Source organism: Lipophrys pholis (assembly GCF_963383615.2).
Source record: "Lipophrys pholis genome assembly, chromosome: 20".
In the NCBI taxonomy this organism is placed as follows: Eukaryota; Metazoa; Chordata; class Actinopteri; order Blenniiformes; family Blenniidae; genus Lipophrys; species Lipophrys pholis.
In genome coordinates, this window is record NC_137648.1 from 10,208,824 (window position 1) to 10,225,981 (window position 17,158).

General features: G+C 41.7%; 1 protein-coding gene across 10 annotated transcripts in view; it reads left to right on the plus strand.

Annotated features, from left to right (window-relative positions):
- The window catches only part of atp8a2 (ATPase phospholipid transporting 8A2), a 50,408-nt gene that overhangs the window by 21,633 nt on the left and 11,617 nt on the right, over positions 1-17,158 (plus strand). For all 10 annotated transcript variants that reach the window (XR_013936378.1, XR_013936379.1, XR_013936380.1 and 7 more), the window contains 3 exons: positions 8,668-8,840; positions 14,827-15,010; positions 16,168-16,278. Coding sequence is in view for 7 of the 10 variants with exons in the window: in XM_080489033.1 (XP_080345159.1) it covers positions 8,668-8,840; positions 14,827-15,010; positions 16,168-16,278 (468 nt within the window). In the remaining 3 variants the exon portion in view is untranslated. The remainder of the gene's footprint in view (positions 1-8,667; positions 8,841-14,826; positions 15,011-16,167; positions 16,279-17,158) is intronic.

Below are 17,158 nucleotides of genomic sequence, written 5' to 3' on the forward strand. Positions count from 1 at the left end.
TTCTAACCCAGTTACGTGTTCGGGCCTTTCAGGTTTAACATATGACTCTATAGTGTGTGTGTGTGTGTGTGTGTGTGTGTGTGTGTGTGTGTGTGTGTGTGTGTGTGTGTGTGTGTGTGTGTGTGTGTGTGTGTGTGTGTGTGTGTGTGTGTGTGTGTGTGTGTGTGTGTGTGTGTGTGTGTGTGTGTGTGTGTGTGTGTGTGTGTGTGTGTGTGTGTGTGTGTGTGTGTGTGTGTGTGTGTGTGTGTGTGTGTGTGTGTGTGTGTGTGTGTGTGTGTGTGTGTGAGATGAGTGATCAGTTTGTTTACTTTTACAGTTTGTTTATTTGGAATGTGGGAAAATATGCCTCATAAATGCTGCTTGGATGTGTGCTTTTGTGTATTTGTTTACTGGAGTGTGTGTCAGTTTGCAGGCCCAATGTGAGTGTTAAACCCGGATGGCGAGACATCTGTGTTTACATGCAAGTTTTTTTTTGGTTTTTTTTGCTTTATATAACTTATTGTGCAGATGTTGGGAGTCCTGAGCCAGGAGCGTCTAGAATAACCATACAGTGACATTCTGCTGCACACATATGAAATTAAATGTTGCTCCTAATTTTGGACTTTTTGTAAATGGATTTAATGTAGGTCATGATTATGAATTTAGCTGCATAACTTTGTACTTGTGTTTTTGCATTGTTGTGTTATGCCAAATTGTTGTTAAGAGAACTGGTTGTTAAATCTTTCACAATGATAGTTGTCAAAGTTTTGTCTGGGAAATGTCAGACTTCGGGAGCCACTGGTCAAAAGCCAGACAGCGTGCAGGGCCACTTAGAGGCCGAGTAAATTGAGTTGAACAGGGTGAACATTTAACGTGACAGCGAAAAAGGCTTCCTCAGACTCAGAATCGCCCGTACATTTGGAACACATGGGTGAAAACCAATACACTTAGCACTGTAAACCGATCAATCCTAATATGATTTATCTTTTTTTTTTTTCTTTCTTCTTGGTCAGTGTAGTTTGGCTCTAAGGGCGAAACCTTTTGGATCACAAAGACGATGGCATGAAAACATTTTTTTTTTTAATGGTGCTGCGTTTTAGCCAAAGAGGATGTTAAATCCATCTACCGTTTGAAAATGACCCCACAGAGATTAAACGTAAAACTAGGTCTGTTCCAGGGCGCACAAGACTCCTTTTTATGACTGTAAAGTCATCAGGGGTGTTTTTTTAGTTTTTTTTTTGATCCTACAAGTTCTCTCACTGGAAGTACTTTCAGAAAGGGAAAACAATCTCTGCTACAGATGAGTGACTTGAAATGAGGCAGGATGTAGTCGTGAAGGATTGTTGGTGTTGCTGAGGGGTGCTGTCCAGTGATGAGGTTGGCAGTATAAACAAAAGACTGCGGTGAGGGGGATCTCGTGAAGGAATCGATGTGCTCACAAACCAAACTTCTCTCTTTTAAGAAACAATTGATATTTACTAAAAACAGATTTGCAGGAAGCCTTCCTTTTAGTTAAAAATCTGATTATTGTAATGGGGATTGTTCACCCGGCTAAAATGTTTTTGTTTTATTTTTTTCACCAGCTTGTGGAAGGTATTTCTGTATCTGACTTAAAGATGGGTAATATATTTCCATGATAAATTTCCTTCCATTTCTTCATTGACCTGCTTTATCCAGAGAAGGAAAAAAATTGGAGCCGATTGCAGGAGACGTCAGCCGAGTGCAAAGTGCTCCCAGTCCTTATTGACATTTTACATCCTAATTGATTATGAACATTAAATTTAAACCTAAGAAAAAGTGATTTTAACTTTTAAATTAAAGAAACCACATACATTGAGATGTCGTATAGAGGATGGTTAAGTTTTTTTAGGTTTTTTTTGTAACCTTCAAACATTTTTACTGGAAATATAAGTAATATGCCATACGTTTCTTTTCTTAAAATACCTTCTTAGTAGATATAATGAAGATGTTGCAAAGATACTGAAAAGTATTCCTTTTAAACCCTCACAAGATCCTTTGTCATGCCAATGCCTAAAATCCACATTTGAAAAGAAAGCATCTTTTTTTTTTTTTTTTCACCAAAAGTTTTATTTTTTTAAATTTAAATGACTCTCTTGCAAAAGAGACTCATTTATATTGGCTGCCTGGTCATACATGTGTCATCCAGAATACACACACAGGCAGGAAAGCTGTCAGGTACAGCTGCATGACACAAAAACCAAGGGTCATGGTGAGAAATTGTCATGTGCACGATGGGCATTGTGCTTCAGTGTCTGAGGTGGCAGCGCACCGTAAAGTGGCTTTTAGATGAAACACTGCAAACATTAGATGGTAACTAACATGGCAAGCAACTGCCATAAAACTCAAATGCAGGTCAAACATGATTTAGTGATTACAGTTCAAAAGCGGGGCTTGTCGGTGATGACTGTCTGTCGGGGTAACTACACAGAGCTGGTATTGGATGTAGATGAAAGCCACACTGGCCTGAGCTCAACACTTATCTCACACTTAAAATAACTCTCACAAGCCTGGCTTCTTCTGACATGTGGGCACATTTGAAGGTTTGACCTGTCCAGGAGAGAGCAGGAGCTACTTATCAACATTTCTCCTCAAGGAGTGACCTCTCGCTCTCTAGATGTTAGAAAGTTCCCCCTCATCTTTCACACCCTGTTTGCTGCTGTTATCACCGTGAAGGCTGATCTGCGCGCTGGATCTCTGCAGTTCCCAGTCGGCCCCCATCCCCCCACCGCGCCCCTACCGACACCCACCGCCGCCTTCCTGACAGAGCCTGTTTCTCAATCCGTGTCCCCTTCACACCACTGCCTCCACATCTGTCAGCACACTCTCTGTGTGCAGGAAGCAGCCTCACACCCTTTGTGCTGCCTGACGAGGAAAATGTATTTTAAGACGAAGCGTTAAGAGCAAAAAACGAGTTTCTGTTGGTGGAAGCGCAACAGCATTTGTAAGTGAAGGACGGGATGTTTATTGTACTCCTTGTTTGAGACAATCTACAAGGAGGAGGGGGTTGTATTGAGCTGTGTAAGGGTGATGAGTGAGTAGTAATGTGATCTCCTTTTGGTGCTCCTCCTCATCAAAACAAACCCAGTGAGTAGTGCCTCCTGGGTAAACGCTCTGCGACCACTGAAGCTGTGACAAGTGCCATCTGTCACATTGGGATCACACACAGACCGACGCAGATCTTGGCCCCACTACATGACAAACGTAAAGTCTTCCGTCTTTTACTCTGAGGCAGGCTGTTTACACCAGAGGCAGTGGCACACGGCCACCCTGATCACCTCGATAGTCGTGATTATACATTTCATCTCACTCTTCCACAATCTTGCCTCGTACTCATCGCGCTGCCCGGAGTACAACCCCTAAACAAACATCGTCTTTCTTCTGCTCATTAATCACTTTTATGTGCACAAACTCGCATGCACCCTCTGGTGTGTGTGTGTGTGTGTGTGTGTGTGTGTGTGTGTGTGTGTGTGTGTGTGTGTGTGTGTGTGTGTGTGTGTGTGTGTGTGTGTGTGTGTGTGTGTGTGTGTGTGTGTGTGTGTGTGTGTGTGTGTGTGTGTGTGTGTGTGTGTGTGTGTGTGTGTGTGTGTGTGTGTGTGTGTGTGTGTGTGTGTGTGTGTGTGTGTGTGTGTGTGTGTGTGTGTGTGTGTGTGTTGTTATTTGGGCATTTTTCTTTTCTCTAATCGTTTCTAGAACACTGGGCCTTTAACTGGTGAAATGCACATGTGTGTTTGTGGATCAGACAGCAGAGGATGTGGGTGTTTGCACAGATGCACGGTCTGATAATTAAATGGTATATTAAATCTCAGTGGTGACAGAATCCGTACGGCAAAAATGAGTGTGTCTTTCCCCGCCCCCTCTTCGCTCACCAGCTCTTTCTCCGTCTTTAAGCCTTTCCTCATGTCTGCTTCACTCCTTGCCCCCTTTGTCTTCCTCCCATTTTCTTTGTAGCTCCTCTTATTCATCTTGCTTAATGCTATGTAGTACGTTTTATAATTTGCAAGATCATTTATCACAATGACACTGGTGATTGTGCTGCCTGTGTAGTTGGTCTGTAGTCTATCAGTGTTTGGCTTTCACCGTTTTCCAAATATAAATCTGTTTGTACTGATCCATTTTATGCTAAAGTATGCAATGTGAGACGATGACCTGTGGTATCTCAAACCGCCTGCATGCCCTTCACGTTTCTGTGCTCCAAATATAAACCTGATAAAATTCCTCGCAGAAGGGCCTGTGAACATGGTCTGTGTAGAGTCCGTGCGTTTCCACGTTGGAGGGCTTCCGCTTTCTTCAAGGCCAGATGCTTATGAAAATAAAGCCTTAGGTTGGAAACTCTAAATGCAGGCTAATGAAAACTGTCATATCACAAGTGGCGCAATCAAAATTAAGCATTTTTTCCACTGCGGTCTCCAAAAATAGCAGGTAATTTAGCGTGAGAAAGAGGTGACGCTACATAGTGAGCCATTTTTCTTGCCTGTCTTCATGGTTTCTCTCTTCCAGAAAGTGTTAACAGACCATGGTAGGCTCTTCTGGGTGTTTTTTTTTCCTCTTCATGTTGAGACGGCATTCTTTTCTCAGGAGGAAACGGTTTGGTCTGGACTCACTATTGGCTCCCTCTGAGCTTCAGGAGCAAACTAGTGTTTGTACAGTAGGTAAATGTTTATCCCTCAGTTGGCTTTTTGATCTTCTAATGTTCTTCGCAGGCTAATCCTGGTTATTATTTTAAGTTGTTGTTACCAAGGCTAAAACCTTGACTGGACCTGCTGTGACAAGCCCCGCCGCTGTGTACTCGCCACCTCATTGGACGGGTGGGATGTCTTTCTGTGCATTTTGTAAACCGACTGTGATTCATCCTTCAATTAATACATGGTCGCAGTAGTTTCTGACTTTTCTTTAGTTGGATTACTTTTAACTCTGGAGAATTTCTTCCACCCATAATGTTTTACCAACATTTTATTGCTTGATTTAAAAAATAAAAATAAATATATATATATATATATATATATATATAAAATAATGGTTAAACTGGTTCATTATTTCGATGCGGAATTAGACACTGTTTAAATGGAAGAGTCTTTGACAGGTGATTAGTTTTGTACAGACTATTTCAGTATTATTCATCAGTAATAAGCAATTTCTTTTTGCTTTTAAATCCACATCCTCAGGCACATTTTTAGGCGTTGACTAGTTTTTAAGAGAGAAGAAAAGTTTCTGGGCTGTGGAGGCGTCCAAATCATGGCTGACCTACGTTTCTTCAATGCCTCCTGCTGCTAACACTGAATGACACTAAAATATTATAGACTCTTTGAGAAGGCTTGTATTTCAGCGTTCATTCAGTGAAGTGGTTGGTGGGGAATGTCTGTATTGGCAGGAAAAACCACTGATTCAATCCATGTTTTAACAAATTCTAGGTTTTACGGTTGATTTCATTTTTATTAGCCTATCAAACTGGGATTCTGGATCTGTTTTCTCCAACATTAAGTTCACGCAGTAAGTTACTGTTAACACGGAGAAAATGGATCCTGGTGGGTGTTTCCCCCCCCCGCCATTTTTTATGTTTTCAACTTTGCAGAGGGACATTACTGCACCGAGGCTTTTATTAAATAGAATAGACCCTGCCCCAACAAGGTTGTGATCAACCACCCATTCATTTTATTCACCTGCTTTGTGCCACTTAAAATATGTCCAAGGTCCCTGCCTAAACGGGGTGTCCTGCCAGATATAGCAAATGAAAACTTATACAAGAGAATCTGTTGTCTTGCATGAGTCAGTCAGGTTTGCTCTGTCATGACGTGTTCTTGAGTAATGTGGACTTTGGAAAGATTATTCTTCTGAGTGGGGGAAAACCTGCATCTGTATCCAGTGAAAACTGAGAACATCTCATTGGGAAACCTATGTTTTGTGCAGCTCCCCGGACGCTTGTGACTCACATAAAAGCTTATGTGTATATACTTGATGTATATTGTTTAATAATTAAGGCATTCTGATCATTTTCACTTAAAGAATGATGAGACTTGTTTGTTACAGACTTCACTAGCCCCCACATTTGTAGTTGGCTACAAATAAAAGCAGTATTCACGTCCAGCTTCTTTACCACTTTCACTTACTTTCACCTCACTCTTGAGGTGCTGGAGCTGATATCAGCTGACTACAGGTGAAGGTAGATTACACCTTGGACAGGCCACCAGTGCATCGCAGTGAAAGACAAAGAGACAATCACACCTACGGTGTGACACTTGTTTGTACTGGGAAGCTGACAAACCCCAATTCAAACCAGGGATACAATCAGGATGTCATCAGAGTGCTACGTTAACCACCAAACCAACACAACACAATTTGCAAATGCGTAAAGGAGTTTCCAAACAATGACAGTGTTTTGTTTTTTTCAACATGTGTGAATCTGCAGTGAGGACCTTTGTCATTGAGCTACACATTTTTGTGTGGCTCAGTCATGTGAATGCTCCTACTCTTACCTGGTAACTTTTTGAGTTACCCCCTACACATGAATGAACAATCTTATTGCCCTTGTGAGGTTGGGACATAATGACGTCCCCCTAACTCGGACAGACAGCTTTAATTACAGTTTGCGCTGCATTTTCCTGCTGAGTTATTTTTTTTTGACTAACCCTGACACTGTTTGTCGTCACCTTGTCACACAGACATGTACACACAACCCCTGCAAATTTACAAGTCTACATATGCACACGTTTTTTTGCTCCTTTAAAAACACATAGGCTGCACACTCTCAGCCCTTTGAGTTTCAGAACTCTGACAAACTGTAATCTCCTTTAATCCCTTCATTATGTTTTTGTTTTCCTTTCCCCTATTTAGGGGGGGAAAAGGTGAATGCAAACAGGAATTCCGGCACACAAAGAAAAACACACAGCCTCAGGCTGACAAAACAAGAGCAGGGAAGTTTTGGGGAGAGGAGGAACACTTGCGTGTAGATGGTACGCATGTGTGCATTGCTATTTGGCAAGAAGAGAGACTGCATTGTTTCCTACGATTGTGTTACATACAGATAAGTGTGTGCGCTCGCTGAGCTATCCCCTGCTCACGCTGACTGGGGGACGGCGGGGTCGCCTCTCTGTGGGTCACTGGACTCTCAGGGGTCAGACAGCCGCCAATAACCCACTGTGAGAGGCTGAGGAGGCTCATGCCGGCGCCAATGTTTTCAAATGTTTGTGCACTGTTCTGTCTCCAGTTTGTTCTGTGCGGCAGCAGCTTGCTATGTGTTTACTTGTGTTGCCCATGTTCCCACAAACGGTTCCTAATTTTAGGCTATTCGATATCAAGTCATTTGTCATGGGAATACATATGATTCCTCAGGTTTTGTATCTGAGTGGTTTTGATTGGCTGTAACCCAAATCCAACTGGTTTATTTCAGCGATGAGCAACTTTAATTACTTTACGGGCAAACATTTTATCCTCATTGGCCACAGTGTGACCGAGCAATTCTACTGTAAGAATTTGAGAATTATGGTTAATTTTGTACCCTGAAATAGACTTGGACAATGTAATAAAGAGCAATTGCATTCAGGTCTTGGATCAAATGTGCTTAAATGGTCCCTCATGTTTTATTACCATAAAATCAATAATTTCTTTATTTTTGGAAAGCAGCTCAGGCTGCAAAGATTAAATATTAAATAAATAATCTTTTAACATTATCAGTACTGTTTTAACACTGTACTGTGACAAAACACAGTTAAAAAGTTTAATCTAAATGTGTTTGGTCTAAATGATGCATAGAAATCATAATTTCAGTGGACGGAAATAAAACGTCTATGGTGGTAGGTAGTAGGTGGTGATGTTGTGGGGCTGTGTTTCTTGGAGCGTCTGCCTCTTCACATGGAATTCATTACGACTCTGTGGGATGTTTATTTTCTCTATTAATCCCTGTTCCTCTATTATCAAGCTCTCCATCACAACTGCCCCAAACTACTGCCTTGCAGGCAGTAAGCTGGCATTTACAAACACACACACTTCCACTTTGCTGCTACATGTGAATAATGCATTTTTGTTTCCTGCCACCACATCAGTTCAGCTCGTTTATCTTTCTTTCATTTTTCTTTTTATTCTTTGTTTGTCGTTTTCTCTCCTCTGGTCCCACCCTCCCACCCCACTGTGTGATGTGCTGCTGATTTATGAAGGAAATATTTAGGATTTGCCTCATGGCATCAACATGTTGTGATGATGTCTAAGACCAACTGCAAACTTTATATTGGCATCCTTAATTGTTTGGTGTACACAGGAGCAAATGATTTGCCCCAGATGAAAGCAGGCTATGCAGCCACGACCATGTGTCTTCCATTTACTGCAAGCCGTTCTGACCTTTCGACAAATTGGCCTTTCATGTGTACAATTTTTCTCTTTCACCCCACTGAGGCCGTCATATCCTGAGAAAAAGAGAGAAGCATAAGGCCAGATTGCATAAGAAGTGTGTCAATTGTCTGGGTCAGATTTAAAGTAATGATTGGTTAGGGGGCAGATTTCGATTTATGATAGTTTACCTCCAGGTTAGAGGTTAGTTTAGCCATGAGCCAGCAGGATTTCCTACTGAAAGCTAATAAGCACTGAAAAGTATGAGGCTGCTTTAAGACACTTCCAGGCTGCTTTGATGGAGGCTTTATTATTATCATTATTATCCCTCCCTTCTGTGTCTTCTTGCAGGCGACTCGTGCCACACTGACGGCTCACTGTTCTTCGCTGGGCGACTCTCTGAGGAAAGAAAACGAGTTGGCTCTCATCATCGATGGACAGACTCTGAAATACGCCCTGTCCTTCGACCTCCGCCAGGTCTTCCTTGACCTGGCTTTGTCCTGCAAGGCTGTCATCTGTTGCAGGTAGGGGAAAATTCTGAACAATGTGCTGCCATGACCTTACGTTTTGTCATTTTTTTAATTTACTTACTTATTTAAAGCTCACTGCATGAATATTTTCAGTCAATTCAGTATCAAAAATCTTAACACAAAGTAGCCTAAATGCTCTAAGTTACGATACTAATGCACTTAAAAGTCTTAGAAAATGATAGTGAACCAACTTTAGTGAAGTTCTCGTGACTGACAAACTGTTACAAATCAGCCTGTGAGAAGTCTAGACAAAGTCTGGAATTTTAATCTGTCAGGACGACCAGCACTGTACGAGACACATGTTTACAGACACACTGGATCATTGTGCTGTTGTGGAAAAGCCTCTCGCTCACACTTGTAGTACAGAACAGTTTGATTGTTTTGGCAAAGTATTTCAAATGTCATCTGAATGTCTTGCTATCCATCGTTTTGCATTCATTCTTAACTGGTTATTAATGCTGGTTGGACACAGCTGTGTGACAGGTATTTTATGTTGCAAAGATGATTTTATGAATGATGTACGAGTATCACGTACTACATGTGTCACTTTCTGGACCTCAGGAGGAATACTTGTCACTACTGTGACAACTAATGGGCATCTTGAAACAATAAACATTATCCAGCGATACAATAACATCGGGCACAACAATCCATCAACATCTGCTTTTTAAGTACGTCAGTAAGTTGACGAACCAATAACTGTAAACCACAGAAAACCCACTAAACCAGTGTGTGTAACCGAACAGATGAGTTTGAGAGTGAGTCCGCAATGAATGAATGCAAGTTATTGGAATGTACCTGTGATTCATGTAAACATGGTGTGTGTGTGTGCCTCAAAGATGTGGATGATCAAAGAGTGTACACAACAGGAGGATTCAATGCACAACATCAAAAATCATGACTCACACGCTGCTTCTACCCTTGAACTGGGCACCAACTCACACAGAATATCATAATACATCTCTATTGATACAAAGTTCACCCTGTCCATTGAATGTTTACTGTATGTTCCCTTTTTTGGTCATGTTCCACTCGGCAGCAGCTGGGATGTTTAAAGACTTTCCATTTGTCTTTTTTGTGTGTGTGTGTGTGTGTGTGAGAGAGAGAGTGTGTGTGTGTGTGTGTGTGTGTGTGTGTGTGTGTGTGTGTGTGTGTGTGTGTGTGTGTGTGTGTGTGTGTGTGTGTGTGTGTGTGTGTGTGTGTGTGTGTGTGTGTGTGTGTGTGTGTGTGTGTGTGTGTGTGTGTGTGTGTGTGTGTGTGTGTGTGTGTGTGTGTGTGTGTGTGTGTGTGTGTGTGTGTGTGTGTGTGTGTGTGTGTGTGTGTGTGTGTGTGTGGCCAGGAGGGATGTAATTGACTCTCCCTTTTATATCTGAGCCATATCCGGACTCAGGTCTCACAGGCCTTACAAACAGCCTCCAGCTTCCTCTGCTGTATCCTCCACTCTTCATACCCCCCCCTCTCTCTATGCATCAGTCGTCAGTCCTCCCCCTCTCAGTTTTTTGGGGAACTTCCATCACTAGTTAAGACTTGGTAATGAACTTTAGTTCACGCAAACCAGAATGACCAGCATTAGTTCAAGCATACTCCCCAATGTTTTTTTTTTTATTCTTGTTTAACTAGTTTAAGATGGTGTTTTATTTCAGCTTTTACGAAGCTGCTTGTATTTAATTAAGCTTTTAAATCATCAAAGGAGACAAAACTATCTGATGTTTAACACGAAGGTAAGAGTGTCTTTAAAAACAAAAGAAAAAAACCTTTCCATTTTGGGTTTACAGTCTACATTTCTGGCAAGTACCTATTAAAGTGTTTTGTTTGTGTTCTTAAAGAATTCCTCACAAAGGTTCTAGAGAACTTTAACAAATCATGGGGGAAGAAATTTCAGTCCACAAAATGTTTGTTGCTGAAAACACGAGCTAAGTTTGAGAGTATAATAAGAACCACACAGTTCTTATAATCAAATTTAGCGTATTCACATGTTCTGGAGTATTTCGGACTGGCTTATTGAATTTGTGAGCTCAGTAGATGATGTCTGTTCACTGATCTAATTAACACTGGGAAGCCTGTAAGGAATTTGAATTCAGACCTGATGCAGGGGTCTGACAGGGCGACATGAATCTTTCAGCTGCTGTGCATCTCGCCTTGAGAGACGACATTCACAGCATCACAAAGTTTCTTTTGAGGCTGGAAACTAACAGTTCAGAGAGTTTTGAAGTAATTTATTTAGTGTAACAAAGCCTAAATGTGACACTTATGGTTTTGCACTAAAGCTAATTGTATAGGTTTTGTCTCCATTAAACAAATAATCAGTAGTAAAACTGTTTTCATAAACTATATGATAGTCCTAATTTTACTCCAGACTTCCAGGTCTGCATCACACTTAGAAACCTTTGTGCCAAAGTATTTGCAGACGATGCTACACTTGCTTGATATCCTGTTTTTGCTGCGTGACTCATTGAGCAGATGGGATCATTTGCATCTTTATACCTTATTTAAACCTTACACGCCACTCAGGTCAGAAAGATCTTCCTATTGGCTCTTCTTCATGCATCTGTTACTACTATATGGGTATCATTGACCCCGGTCACAGGTGACCTTCTTCAAGCTGTAACTGTATTAAATATGAACAGATTTAACAGTAAAAACTTATTTTTTTTTTTATTCCAAGTTGCATTACAGCTTTGCCCACTAAATCTTGAGATGGTTGATGAAGATAAGAAGACAGTTAGGAAATTGTAGGCCACTTAATCCAGTGTTTCCGTTCTGTAATCATTTAATTACGCTTTAGATTTATATTATGACCTCCGGGAGCCGGGCTGTGAACCCTTTAATTGATGGATTAGTGCAGTTGGGGCACTGCACTGTTAATCAGGTGCTGTTGTGCGTTTGACTTTAAGGTATCAAGTTGTCTGAGACATTATTCCTCACCTACTGTATTTGACTGATGTTTCATAGTTGTGGGAATGTGTGTGTGTGCGTGTGTGTGTGTGTGTGCGTGTGTGTTGGGGGCGGTGGCGGACTTGTACGCCTGGGTTCCTGGCTTCACTGTGCGTTTGTTTATGGGAGGACTCGGCGGCTGCTTATTTTCTGCTCAGCTCCACCGTGAAGTGCACTGAGAGCCTTTCATCTTTCCAGCTCCGCTTTACACAACCCCGGACTCTGTTAGCGGTGTTTAGAGGAACGTTCGAGTGAGACGGACGGAGCGATGAAGAGAGCGGCTGAAAGAGCAAATGGCAGGCTCACACGTTTTCAAAGCAAAAACGGAAAGAGAAAATAAAAATAAGAAATCCCTCCTCGGCCATTCCGAAACTCTCTGAGATTTTCCCTGCAAATATATTGTGTTTGTATGTACGCAAATTCTGCTCATACATACTTACCAAACATAGGAAGACTAAGCAGACCACCCACCACTGTGATTTCAGGCTGACCGAGACATAATTCCACTCACAAAGATGGACTGTCTTTTTGAACGGTGGTCTCATCGAATGTGCATTACTGTTAAATTCAAAACATGTGATTCCCCTCACAGCTGTACATATTGGAAATGTGCAGTACCAGAGCACTAAGAAGTAAGCAGTGAATCCTCATCATGTCTGACTGTGAAAAGCCAACGTCTATTTTCCTGGTGCTTTTTGTCATGTTTTGTTGCGCTTAAGAAACCGTGATCTGACAAATACGACTTTATGATAATCAGATTTTGAAAATGTTGCACTTAATAATGTGAAATAGATTCTTGTGACAAACGAGTTCGGATGGAAAGTCTAAAAACAAGTCAGTTGGTCACCTCTTATTGCACCTTTTTATAAATGTGCTCGAAACGAGACTAACTGTGAGGCCTGTTCTTGACAAGCAACCATTGTTGAAAAAGAATGTTTAAACTATTGGTCACACTTTAAGTCCAGTGTTAAAACTCTAATTACCATTACCTTATACATCACCACGACTCAGGTAATTACTATAATCAGTAAAATGAAATGTAAATATTTAATTCCTGGATCTTGGTTCGGCTTCAGTAATGCAGCCAACAGCTATTTTCTGCTGCGTCATAACTGTTGGAGCTCGCTTTGAAGACATCAGTCGGAGCTGTAATTCTAAGAGATAATGATGATTAATGCAGGGATGCCTGCCAAATGACTACCACATTTTAGATTAAAAAAAATGCAGTGTTGTGTTGGTGTTATACTGTGCACGAGCATCTACAGTTACAATCCTGTACTGTGGGAAATATAACGTGCTTTGTTGTACGGCTTTAATCCCCAGTTCCAGTATCAGATTTCTCTCATATCTCCTTTTCTGAAAACCCTCTTTTTTTTTTCTTTTCTCCACCATACCGGTTGGTGGTAATAAGGACACGACTCATTTAAGCTGTATTGAAGTGAATGACACTCGGAGAAACACCTCCTTATACACTCATACAAAAGTGTGTTTTGAAAACAAAGATGAAGACAAATTCCGCCACTGTGGCGACAACGAAGATGCATCTCCTAAGCCTGTAAACACCGTGTGGAGCTGGATTCTCCCCAAATAACCTGCTCTTAAACTCAACAACAGGCAGTAGAGTACATGTATTTGCTCCCATTTTGTATCTCTGTAGGACTAACACAGATTAAATGATTTATTTATTCATATATATATATCAAAGAAGCCAATTGTGTAATAGTTTGAGAGAAACCGTCTTGATTTAACAAAACCATTCAACACAAGCAAAATATCCTCAAAAGCTGTTGAATGAGCCTTCAGACTGGTTTGCATGTATGAATTTTTATCTGAATTTTCATATTTATCAATGATGATGAGATTTAGACTGAAATCAGGATCATTATGATGCAAATTGACCAACTAACAGGACAAGCCAAACAGGTTTCTTTGTTAAGCTTTGGAAGTTTCTAAGTGCTGATCATTGGAAGATACATAACTTTGGCTGTTAAAGGTGCAGATGGTGTCATCTCTGTCATATCTTCTTTTTTCTTGGACCGACTATTCCAAGCACAATGATTTAAAAAGATTCTTTCAATTTAATTTTCTTTTTTTTAAACCTGGCTAAACATTCCAATACCAAAGAAAAATCTAATGTGTCAAAGTTTATTCCTTAGTTGTGTTTCAGTGGTCTTCTAACATCTGTGATGCATTTAGAAAAAGAAAATCGGTTAATTTGCTTTTTACAGACTTAAAAACACTTTAACGAAACATTAAAGCAAAGTGCAGATCGAGAAACCATATGTCTGGCTTTTCTAAGACCAACTAAATTATAGGTGCTTTGTTTTTGAACAGTGGAGATAAGAAACACTGCATTATTAGCAGAAACCGCAGCCTTAAAGGCTGAAGCCTTTTATAGTACAGAGGATAGGACCGAACACAAACGCAGTACATGGCATCATTAAAAAGAAAAAAAAAGAAGTAGCAACACTTGAACATGACGCTCCACCATCCTTCTCTTGAGGCCTTGAGGGAAGTGCCTGTAATCGAGCCTGCCTGGATCGCTCATTGTGAGCATGGAGAAAGAACCGGTTATAGACTGAGGATCAGTGACACGGGTCAAAAGGGTGGAGTGCCACTGAAAGCTCCCTGAGCACATGTACACACACTCGGATCCACACGGGCATGCTCAAACGCAGCGAACACACACACACACTCCAATATAAACCCATCAAAAGCAAGCTGCGCCGAATCCCGTCTGCCGAACAGTGAATCATTGTTTTCTTAATAGCTGTTGAAGAACAGCAAGCAGAGCGCCGCGCTGTGTGTGTCTCTGCCAGCCTCTCGTCTGTCTCTTCATTCCTCCTTCAGCTGTCTCCCACTCTGCCTTTCCCAGGCTTTTTTTTTTTTTAACCCAACATTGTCGCGCATATTTTGATTTCCTTGCTTTCTTACTTCCTCAACATATTTCTCAATCTTACCATCTGCCTGCATCTAATTTCCCCCCACTGTGGGCAGCTGTGTACGTTTAATATCAGCCGTCTCTGACTCCCCGTTGTTTCCACAGAGTATCTCCGCTGCAGAAGTCTGAGATTGTGGACATGGTGAAGAAGCACGTGAAGGCCATCACGCTGGCGATAGGGGATGGCGCAAATGACGTGGGGATGATTCAGACGGCTCACGTCGGCGTGGGGATCAGTGGCAACGAGGGCATGCAGGCCACTAACTCCTCAGACTACTCCATAGCGCAGGTGAGTGCACGTGGAGCTCAGAGGTGAACAAAGACAAGTGATGTCTGGTGCAATGAATGCTCAAGGGTCAATTATAGTTTATCCTGAATAGATCCCCCCTCCTTAAGGGGTGCAGTTGAAGGGCGAGGAGGCAAAGTACTGAAGTGTGTCTTTCAGATCTGAACGTCACAAGCATTTATTTTCAGAAATAAAGCCGCCTAGTCTTGCCACACCTCAAACAATAGAATGGAAAATTTGTTTTTCTCCACCGTTTCATTTAATTCAATGAAATGTCCATATTTAATTTTCACATTTTAGTTTACTACAGACTCTAAAATAACAATTGATGTAGTTTTCTTTATCATTTAAGCTAATAAGTCCCGAAAATGATCTCAAATTATTACATTTCATAAGATCAGATGCTTTTTCTACTTTATTATCATCACTCTTTTTTTCAATGTTTGTAAACTATTAAGTTTGGAGGTAGAAAAGAAACAGACAAAAGACCAGTTTTAAATCATATTTTAACTGTACATCATGACACCGTTGGCTATGGTTGCACTTTTAAAGGATTTTCCTGTTTTTATTCTATACATTGAAAACACTCTGTTGATCTTGCCTGCATGGTGTGTAGCGGTTCGCTCGGGCCTTTCTCTCCTGCATGGGTTTCCATGGTCTCCAAGCCCAGTTTTGTCTCCTCACAGTATAAAAACATGAGATTAATTGGTGACTGAAATTGCCCTTAGGTGTGAATGTGTGGGCCTCTGTGTTTGCCCCCATTACCCTGCATTTGCTCTGAGTGGGCAAGTCTGGCTCCAGCCCCCCGCAACCCCAAGTTGGATAAAGTGGTATGCGCAACAAGCAATCATCCACTATCACCGGTTTATAAAACAGATATCACTCCATATCTGAATTCCTCTGGAGTCTTGTCTTGTTTGTCTCTCCCACAAACACAATCTAGAGCTCTGTCCATTTGTCTTGTCCACCTCACCTCCCCTGAGGATCTTGTATCTTTTACCCTTATCAGCAAACCTCCTCCCATCTCTGCTTTTTCTAGTCCAAGGTAAATTCTGCATAGATCCTCAATCCCTTCTCTCTCTCTCACTCGGTCACTTTATTTCACCTCCAATCAGAAAATATGATGGTTTGATTTGTGTCCGTCTCTCTCCTCTTTGTAGTTTTCCTACTTGGAGAAGCTTCTGTTGGTCCATGGGGCGTGGAGCTACAACCGTGTCACAAAGTGCATCCTCTACTGTTTCTATAAGAATGTGGTCCTCTACATAATTGAGGTAGGAGCCTCCCCACGCCCCGCCTGCTTTACGCACACGAACGCGCACACGCACACCATTACATTAACAGAGACATTTTGCAGCTGTTTGTCGACGTGGCTGACAGTGATGGACGAGGTGGCCTTCTGGTGTCTGCTTTCTGTCTCTTTTACACACACACACACACACACACACACACACACACACACACACACACACACACACTGGCACTTAAAAATACTGTCTCTCAATCAGCATGGATGAGACTTTGGCTCCAAATGTCCGTGTATGGGTGTGCATGCCCTGTTACTTCTCATGTTGTGTGATATAACTAAATTCACCCAGTCTTTTTGTAGACGTGAAAATTGCCAAATGAAAACTTGGTTCAAAGGATCAAGTGTAAACAAGTGGTAGTCCTGAAAGCAATAACTTAAGTTGATGCATTGCTCTCAAATGTGATGGAAACACAGCTGATGTTTGTGAGTATGTGTTGATGGGACACATTGCCGCCCTCTTTCGTCTGATACGAGGGGTCAGCTGCGCGCTCGCCCACCCCTCACCCCTCTGTCTGACATTAAGGATGCCAGCAGGTGCAGGTCCTCAGGGGAGCTGCAGCCATTCGCCTCCCGTCTCACACACACACACACACACACACACACACACACACACACACACACACTGCCAGTCTGTGCCTATATGTTTCTCTGTGTGCACAAATATTTTGGTGTAAGTGTGTTTCCATGATTATCTCACATAATTGGCTCCCAGCAGAGGACTCTAGGCCAAAGGTTAGGGACGCTCTCTGCCCACTAAGTGGAGACGGCATGAGGGGGATGGGTGGATGTGAATGTAGGTTTTTTTTTGTGCGTGCGTGTGTATGTGTGTATCTGACCTCACCCCT